The 8,955-nt window shown below is 38.2% G+C and overlaps 2 protein-coding genes across 2 annotated transcripts; both read right to left on the bottom strand.

The window, feature by feature from the left end:
• Positions 1–294: 294 nt before the first annotated feature.
• LOC113543972 (protein phosphatase 1 regulatory subunit 3C-B) lies at positions 295–2,693 on the bottom strand. Its single transcript, XM_026942532.3, has 3 exons — positions 2,543–2,693; positions 2,341–2,396; positions 295–1,696 (listed from the first exon to the last, which is right to left on the bottom strand). Exons 2-3 carry the CDS (start codon positions 2,352–2,354, stop codon positions 718–720), a joined length of 993 nt encoding a protein of 330 aa, XP_026798333.1. The 5' UTR covers positions 2,355–2,396; positions 2,543–2,693; the 3' UTR covers positions 295–717.
• Positions 2,694–6,158: 3,465 nt separating this feature from the next.
• Positions 6,159–8,614, bottom strand: LOC113544145 (protein phosphatase 1 regulatory subunit 3C-B-like). Its single transcript, XM_026942803.3, has 3 exons — positions 8,431–8,614; positions 8,254–8,309; positions 6,159–7,609 (listed from the first exon to the last, which is right to left on the bottom strand). Exons 2-3 carry the CDS (start codon positions 8,265–8,267, stop codon positions 6,712–6,714), a joined length of 912 nt encoding a protein of 303 aa, XP_026798604.2. The 5' UTR covers positions 8,268–8,309; positions 8,431–8,614; the 3' UTR covers positions 6,159–6,711.
• Between the last annotated feature and the right edge of the window lie 341 nt (positions 8,615–8,955).

The raw sequence follows: 8,955 nt of genomic DNA on the forward strand, positions 1-8,955 counted from the left end.
GATTTGGGCATGTATTTATGGATTTTAGGTGACATGGACCTTCGTTACCTTTTAGCTACGTTAGCCTTTTTGCTCCAGTGGGAAGCTAAAGGAGGAAACTTTGAGTAGGTGAAAAATTGTTGTTGATTTATATTCACACTCCAGCAGATGAGTGACCTTCAGCTGGTTACATCTGCATCTGCAGCCTTTTCTACCAGCATTAAAGGCAACTTTTACAAATTATCTTCTAATATTTCTTGTTGTCTATGGAAGAATACCATCACTAAAACAAAGATGTCTTCTCACACAGTCATGTTTGTATCTGAACATATGTTTATTTAACATTTTAAAAATTTTTTATCAATGAATATACATATAAAACATTCAAACAGTTATATTACAAATATTACAGGAATCATTTCACAGGTACAGCTACATTAAGTCTCAGTACAACTACCTCACAGAAAGACCTTCACAGCTTGAAATAGGCTGACTTTGAAAAAGTGCTGATTACTCATCTGATATCCAGGTCTACAGTGCTCAAGACAGATAAATCTGTCTCACTACCTCACCACTGGGTCACTCCTGACTCACACAGGTATATTCAAGTGGAGATAACTAGCACAAACATGGCTGTCTGCCTGTTTTTTTCTTTTCTGTACTGTAAGCAAAATTCATCAAACACGGAGGATGATGAAAATTAGAAGAGACCAATATACAAAAACCCCACCACCCATGCTAGTGTAATTTTTTAGCACTGTTAGAATTAGGGGGCAAAATACTTTTCAGAATACTGTTCTCTTGCCTATTCAAGGGTTTGCTCATATTCTCAGAGAAAGTGACTGAGCTAAAACTTGCTGACTTATACAAAGCTGGACCATTTCTCAGGGCCAGTGATTGGGGACTTTGAGAGTTCTGGGGCATCAAGGGTTTTTTCTCAGCTGAGTATGCTTCTTCTGAGTTCAAGTCCTCCACAAGGATTCGATAGTTTCGTCCACCATTGCTGTCCCAAAGAAGTGTGTTGCCAGGTCCAGGACGGAAGGACACACAGAACTCCAGACGATCCTGAACATTTGGATAGGAAGGCACAGGAACATTAAAGACAAACAGTTCTGTCTCCAGGCTCCCAGACTTCTGTTGGATAGGGGTACATGGGATGTCCTGGTGGCTTCTCCATGAGTCGTACGTGATGCGAACATGCACGGCTTTCTCAGAACTGATGTTGCAGACCCTCACTTTTCCGAACAGTGATCCATAGATCAAGCTGCAGCTTTCCAGACGCACCAGAGATGTTGCCAGACTCTCAAGGTATGACGGTAAATCAGCGGAAGGCTGAGGGAACCCCAACCGGAGATGCGGCTTCTTTCTTTGCACAGATGACTGAACCTTCAGGTTTACAGGTGGTGAAAGCTCCTCCACATCGGATATTGGGGGATCTGAATTGAAGATTCGCACTGCAGTAAGGGCCAATCCTTTAGCATCTGCGAATACCACTCGTTTTTTCTTCTTGAGTATCCCACAAGAGCTCGTACAACTTAGGGTGCTCATGGGAGAGGCAGGAACCTGGGGGGATCTAGCAGCTCTGGGTCGCTGAGACTCACATGTGCTAGGTCTAGTAAGAGCACGATGGGATCCAAGTGCGGACATTCCCAAAAGTCGTCCAACTGGAGGATGGTGATTCAGGCACATATGCATGGCCAGGTCCACTGGCATGACTCTGGTTAGGGAAGAAAACAAAGATATTAGAGCATTGAAGGGAAGCATAGGTTCTTTGGTTTAAATAAAGATAAAGATAATATAGTTGAATGGAAAAGTTGACATACCAATAGTACAAAATGAAAGAGTCAAAGAAATTGAATTTGCACCAACCAAGACATTTAATTAGGTTTCACATATTGTTCTCAATTATCAAAAGAAAAACAAATGTTGATGGAATAGTATTGACATATCTGTTTTAACCTTCGTAAACTGCTTTCTTTAACTAAGGGCTGAAATCCAGGAGGCTTATATATAAAAAAATGAAACTATTCTCTGTTGATTTTGCTGTATATTCTTGAAATTATTCATACCATGTTCTTCTTTTCTACCTATAAGCCATTACTCATGCAAACTTTTGCACTCAATTTTATTTCAATTATAGCAGGTAAACTGTCCTAGTTGCCAAGCACCTGAGGGTAACAGCTATGCAGATAGTGTTTCCCTTGTTTTAGCATGTCAGATATAAAGTATAAAGAGCTCCTGATGAGTTGAATCAGGAATGTCAGAGCAGGGAAACAAAACACTGATTTGGTGCAGCATGCAGAATGAACAGAAATTTGGTATAATGTTTCATAAAAATGGTAATATTTGTTGAGGACTTACTTTGCAGCGTTCATTACTGTGTCTGCAAAATCAGCGTCTTCTCGATGAAAAATACACTGAAAAGAAAATTCAACAAGTAAATTTCACTGTGGTGCAGCAATATTGAAAACTGAAAAATACATTGCTGTGTCGCTCTAAAGAAAATATTAACCAAAGCCAAAAAGATAATCACCAATAAGAAAAAGTCACCTAAACAACTCACCTAATGCCTTTCCTGTTGAGCGGCAACTTTGCTTTGGTCACAGCAAGGTCTTCTGAATTTGACTTGTGTCTTTACCCTGTGAGTCCTATAAAAACACTACCGCACGAGCCCTCCAGCACGCTGCTTTGTATCTGAAGGAGTCACTCACTGTGCCACATGATTTTGGGCGTTTCTCAATGATCTGCAACGCCTACATACAGGAACAACCCAAACTGCATTCTAACTCCACCCTGTGGAAGAGTTTAGAGAGAGTCATCACTAAATGTAGTTTGCCATGCTGGAATGTTGGGAAAAAAATCTGCTGGTATACAAATATTCTATTCCTTAAGACATATGATTTAAAAGATTGAAATATGCTTTAACGGTAGTTGGTGACAATAGAGTCCTCAGTCTGCAGCAAAATGAAAAGAAGTGTAGATTAGATGATCTTAGTAAATAATGTATGTATCTTTTTTAGAATGTGTTTTATATATATAGAACTTATAGGACAGCATAAAATAGATAAACCTATGTGTCTATATATTATGTGAAATTTCTATATTGCCTGTTGCACCAAAATATAATGTATACTACAAAGTATTCTGTGTAGTAAACTCTTAGAAAAAGAGTTCTTCAAAAGATTTTAGAGTAGAACTTTGTATAGTTAAAATGTGTGCACTAAGACTAGCTGAATTAAACAAAGCTGGCCCTTTTCTCAGGGGCTATGATTGGGGGCTTTGAAAGTTCTGGGGCATCAAGGGTTTTTTCTCAACTGAGTATGCTTCTTCTGAGTTCACGTCCTACACAAGGATTCGATCATTTCCTCCACCGTTGCTGTCCTACAGAAACATGTTGCGAGATCCAGGACGGAATGTCACGCAGAACTCCTGATGATCCTGAACATTAGGATGGGAAGGGACAGGAAAGTTAAACACCAACAGTGCCATCTCCGCACCCCCATTAAGGCACAAATGCCTGGCCAGGTCCACTGGCATGACTCTGAATAGGAAAAAAGAAAAAGATATTAGAGCAGTTGCACACTGAAGGGTAAAGTGGCTATAATTCTTTGGGTTAAAATGTATATTTTATTTCATACAAATTGTTCCTGAGGACTTATTTGACAGTATTCATTAATGTATCTGCAAAACCAGTGTCTTTTCCCTGAAAAGTCCACTGAAACAAAAATTCAAGTGAATTTCACTGTGGTGGAACAATATTTAAAACTGCCTGATACACTGCTGTGCAGCTCTGTAAATTAAAATTAATTTTATTTTTTATTTTTAACTAAAGCAAATAATAAGAACATGTAAGCTAATCACACAATGCCTTTAATCTTCAGCAACAACTTTGTTCTGGTCTCAATGAGTTCATCTGAATTTGACTTTTGTTGTTGACTGTACCCGCTACAGTACACCCCTGGGCAAAAAAAATATATTAAGCCTTTAATGGTCTTAACAACAAATCATTGGTTCAAAAATTAGCAAGAATTAAACAAATACACTCCTGAGAGCTCCTGTGCCACTATTTGCTAGTTTACTTTTGCTGCAGTGAACTGTTTGGGTAAAAGCTAGAATCAGGGAAATTCACTTATATAGTCTTCTTGTACGCAAAGGTAAAATCATGACAATGATTAAAATGTTTGATGTAAAATTCAAATTAACACATATCTTGGTGTATAGAATTTTCCAAAAATATCTTCTGGGCCCATCAAAGGCCACAAGGTTTTTTTTAAAAATCAAAGTGAAATGCTATCCTCTACTAAGTTCCTTTATATATTTGTTTAATTCTTGTTAATTTCCTGACCAAAGATATGAACGCTTAATATTTTGCAATTTTGGGCTTGGCCCATTTTTTTTTTGCACAGGAGTGTATACACTATTAATACACTATCACACAAGCCTACCAACATGCTGCTTTTTATTATCAGAAAGCATCACACAACATGACACATGCTTATGGGTGTTTCTCAATGAACTACAACACCTTTATGCAAGAACTGCACCCTGTAGAACAATTTAGAGGATGTCATCACTAGAAGGTAAATGTACGTTGTCATGCTGAAACATTGCCAGGTTAACAGGAATGATAACATTAAAAAAAAAAAAAATCTGGCAGTGTAGATATGTGTTTTATTCTTTAACACATAAAATAACCAGATTAAATTATGTTTTAACTGTACTTGGTGACACTTTAGTCAGTTTAAAAATGATTGTTCTCAGTCTGCAGCAGCATGAAAAGAAGTGTAGATTAAATGATATGTGTATCTTTATTAGAATATATTTTAAATATTAAGGAAATATAAGGAAAAAGCATATATGCTACTGAGATACAGTAGATAGAATTGTGTCAATATATTATACTCGTGTACTGCATGTTGCACCAAAATATGGTATAATATATACTACAAACTATTCCATGTAGTACACTCTTAGAAAAAGAGATCAAAGGTTATTTGAGCAGTACTTTGTACACTTAAGGGTTCTTAGCTTCTTAAAAGTGTTCTAGTTTGAAACTCTTTCTAATAAGAAACATTAGTGTGTGGGTTTTCTACACTGAACATTGAAAAGGAGAGCTAATAAAACCATGACCTTCTTTTTTATGGCTGTAGTATGAAACAGTATAGTATAGTATAGTGTTAGTATGATATTAGTATCAATATGATATTAGTATCAGTATCATATTAATGTCAATATGATATTAATATAGCATCGCATAGCATAGCATAGTAGAGTATAGAATAAAATAGCATAGCACATTACAGTACACATTACAGACGCCCTTATCCAGAGCAACTTACAATAGTGCTTTGAAGTCTATCAGAAATACATTCTGATATTGGCTCGCTAGGTCACAAACTAGGAATACCATCAGTCCAAAACTCTGTTGGGGAGGTGTTTTTTTTTTTTTTTTTTGTGAAAATGCTAATTTAAGTATTTTATGAAGAGGTAAGTCTTTAGACGTCGTTTGAAGACTGCCAGTGACTCAGCTGTTCGGACATCTAGGGGAAGTTCATTCCACCACCTTGGTGCCTATTTAGACTATTTAGACAATGCCCCTGTGCACAAAGCGAGCTCCATGAAGACATGGTGTGTGAAGGCTGGAGTGGAAGAACTCGAGTGTCTTGCACAGAGCCCTGACCTCAACCCCACTGAACACCTTTGGGAGGAACTGGGACACCGACTGCACCCCAGACCTCCTCACACAATATCAATGCCTGACCTCACTAATGCTCTTGTAGCTGAATGAACACAAATCCCCACAGCCACGCTCCAAAATCTAGTGGAAAGCTTCCCAGAAGAGTGGAGCTTATTATAACAGGAAAGGGGGAATATATCTGGAATGGGATGTTCAGAAAGAACATATCGATGTCATGGTCAGGTGTCCACAAACTTTTGGCCATATAATGTATATTATTGTATTGCATAGCATAGCATAAAATATCATAGCATAGTATAAAGATTTTCAGTGGAAAACTGAGCAAAGTTGATTTTTATTCACCATCCAGCAGCTGACTGGGTGATCTTTAGCTGGCTACTTTTGCATCTTCATCATTTTATACCAGCAATTTTTATACCGTCATTTTATACCAGATCTTGTCATATTTCTTGTTCTTGGAAGAATGCTAACACCAAATAAATATTTCTTCTCACAAAGTCATGGTTATATCAGTATACATTTTTATTTTTGCCTTTAATATTCATTTGTCATAAATAAATATACATAGAAAACATTCAACAGTTATATTACAAGTCATTTCACACCTGCAGCTGCATTAATTTTCTGTCTCAGTTCAACTACCTCACAGGAAGTGAAAGACCCTCACAGCTTGAAATTGGCTGACCTTGATGAGCAAGTGCTGATGTTTCTTGTCATAACAGATAATCATCTGATATACAGGTGCACAAAGCTCGAGGGAGACACATCTGTCTCACTACCTCACCACTGAGTCACTACTGACTCACATGGGCAAGTTGAAGTGGAGAGACCTAGCTCAAACATGGGTGTCTGCCTGTCTTTTTGATCCCTCTTGATGTCAGTTTAAGGCAAAATCCATCCTATATGGATGATGAAAATTATAAGGGACCAATATACAAAAACCCAACACTCATGCTAGAATTATGTGTCAGCATTTTTAGAATCAAGGAGTGAATTACTTTTTGGGATAATGTTCTCTTGCCTATTCAAGATCATCATATTTTCATGGGATAAATGAGAGAGCTAAGACTTGCTGACTTATACAAAGCTGGACCATTTCTCAAGGGCAATGATTGAGGGCTTTGAAAGTTATAGGGCATCAAGGGTTTTTTCTCAACCGAGTGAACTTCTTCCGAGTTCACGTCTTCCACAAGGATTTGATAGTATCTTCCACCATTGCTGTCCCACAATAGTGTTTTGCCAGGTCCAGGATGGAAGGACACGCAGAACTCCAGACGCTCCTGAACATTTGGATAGGAAGGCAAAGGAATGTTAAAGACAAACAGTTCTGTCTCCAGGCTCCCAGACTTCTGTTGGATAGGGGTACATGGGATGTCCTGGTGGCTTCTCCATGAGTCGTACGTGATGCGAACATGCACAGCTTTCTCGGAACTGATGTTGCAGACCCTCACTTTTCCGAACAGTGATCCATAGATCAAGCTGCAGCTTTCCAGACGCACCAGAGATTTTGCCAGACTCTCAAGGAATGACGGTAAATCAGCGGAAGGCTGAGAGAACCCCAGCTGGAGACGAGGCTTCTTGCTTTGCACAAATGACTCAGTCTTTATCTCGGCAGGTGGAGAAAGCTCCTCCACATCAGATATTGGGGGATCTGAATTGAAGATCCGCACCGCAGTAAGGGCCAGTCCTTTATCGTCTGCGAATACCACTCGTTTTTTCTTCTTGAGTGTCCCACTGGGGCTCGTACATCTTAGGGCACTCACTGGAGAGGCAGGAATCTCAGGGAATATAGCAGCTTTGGGCCGCAGAGATTCAAATGTGCTAGGTCTAGTAAGAGGACGACGGGATCTAAGTGTAGACATTCCCAAAAGTTGTTCCACTGAAGGATGGCGATTCAGGCACGAATGCATGGCCAGGTCCACTGGCATGACTCTAATTAGGCAAGAAGAAAACAATATTAGAGCAATATAAGAATGGAGAAGACAGTGCCTACAATTTTTTGGTTTGAATAAAGTTGATATAGTTGAGTGGAAAAGTTTGCTAACTACCCTTAGGACAAAATGAAAGAGTCAATTAATTGAACGTTACCAAACGAGATGTTTAGTTTATTAGGTTTCACAGATTGTTCTCAATAATCAAAAAAAGTTCAACAGTACAATACACTTGACATGTCTGTTTTAACTCTCATAAACTGCTGTCTTTAAATTAGGCCCGGAATCAGGGAGTATTCTGTCAAAAATGTATTTTCTTCAATACTTTCAAAACTATTCTGTTCATTTTGCCATAAATTCTTCACTGCACCTTTTGCAACTTTATGTCAATAATAGCAGGTAACGTATCCTTTAAACAGTTTAGTTGCCAAGTGCCTGAAGGTAATATCTACTGTACATACATAGCTATGCACACAATGTTTCCCCTGTCTTAACGTGTCTGTTTTGAAGTATAAAGAGCTCCTGATAAGTTGAATCAGGAATGTCAGAGCAGGGAAACAAAACTAAGCTTTGGTGCAGTGTGCAGGAGTGATGCAATTTGATATACTGTTTTGTACAAATTCTAACTAATTGTCGCTTACTTACTTGGCAGCACTCATTCCTGTGTCAGCAAAAACCAGCGTATCTCACTGAAAAGTCCACTGAAAAGAAAATGCAAAAAGTAAATTTAACTGAGATGCAACAGTATTGAACTCTGACTACTGCTTTTTTAGTTTCTGGCCATGTTAGATCAGCAATAAGGAGAATGTGTAAGATACTCACCCAATGCCTATGCTGTTCAGCAGCAACTTTGTTTTGGTCTTCTGAATTTGACTTGTGTCTTTACTCTACAAGTCCTATAAAAACACTACAACATGAGCCTGTCAAAGCACTGCTTTGTACCATCTGCAAGCATCACCCAACATGCCACATGATTATGGGTGTTTTCCATGAGCTGCAACACTGTCATGCAGGAACATCCCAACCTGCATTATAACTCCACCCTATAGAAGAGTTTAAACAATGTTCTCACTCAAAGGTAAATGTATGTTGTCATGCTGAAATGTTGCCAGGTTACCAGGAATGCTAACATGGTAAAAAAAAAAATCTGGCAGTATAGAAATATTTTATTCTTTAACACGTACGATAAACAGATTTAAATATGTTTTAACTGTGCTTGGTGATAATATGATCAGTTTAAAAAATATTTAGTCGACAGACTGCAGCAGCATGAAAAGAAATGTAAATTAGATGATCATAGTAATTAATGTCTTTATTTAGAATATATTTTGCATATAAAGGACAGCA

Source organism: Pangasianodon hypophthalmus, chromosome 17, assembly GCF_027358585.1.
Source record: "Pangasianodon hypophthalmus isolate fPanHyp1 chromosome 17, fPanHyp1.pri, whole genome shotgun sequence".
In the NCBI taxonomy this organism is placed as follows: Eukaryota; Metazoa; Chordata; class Actinopteri; order Siluriformes; family Pangasiidae; genus Pangasianodon; species Pangasianodon hypophthalmus.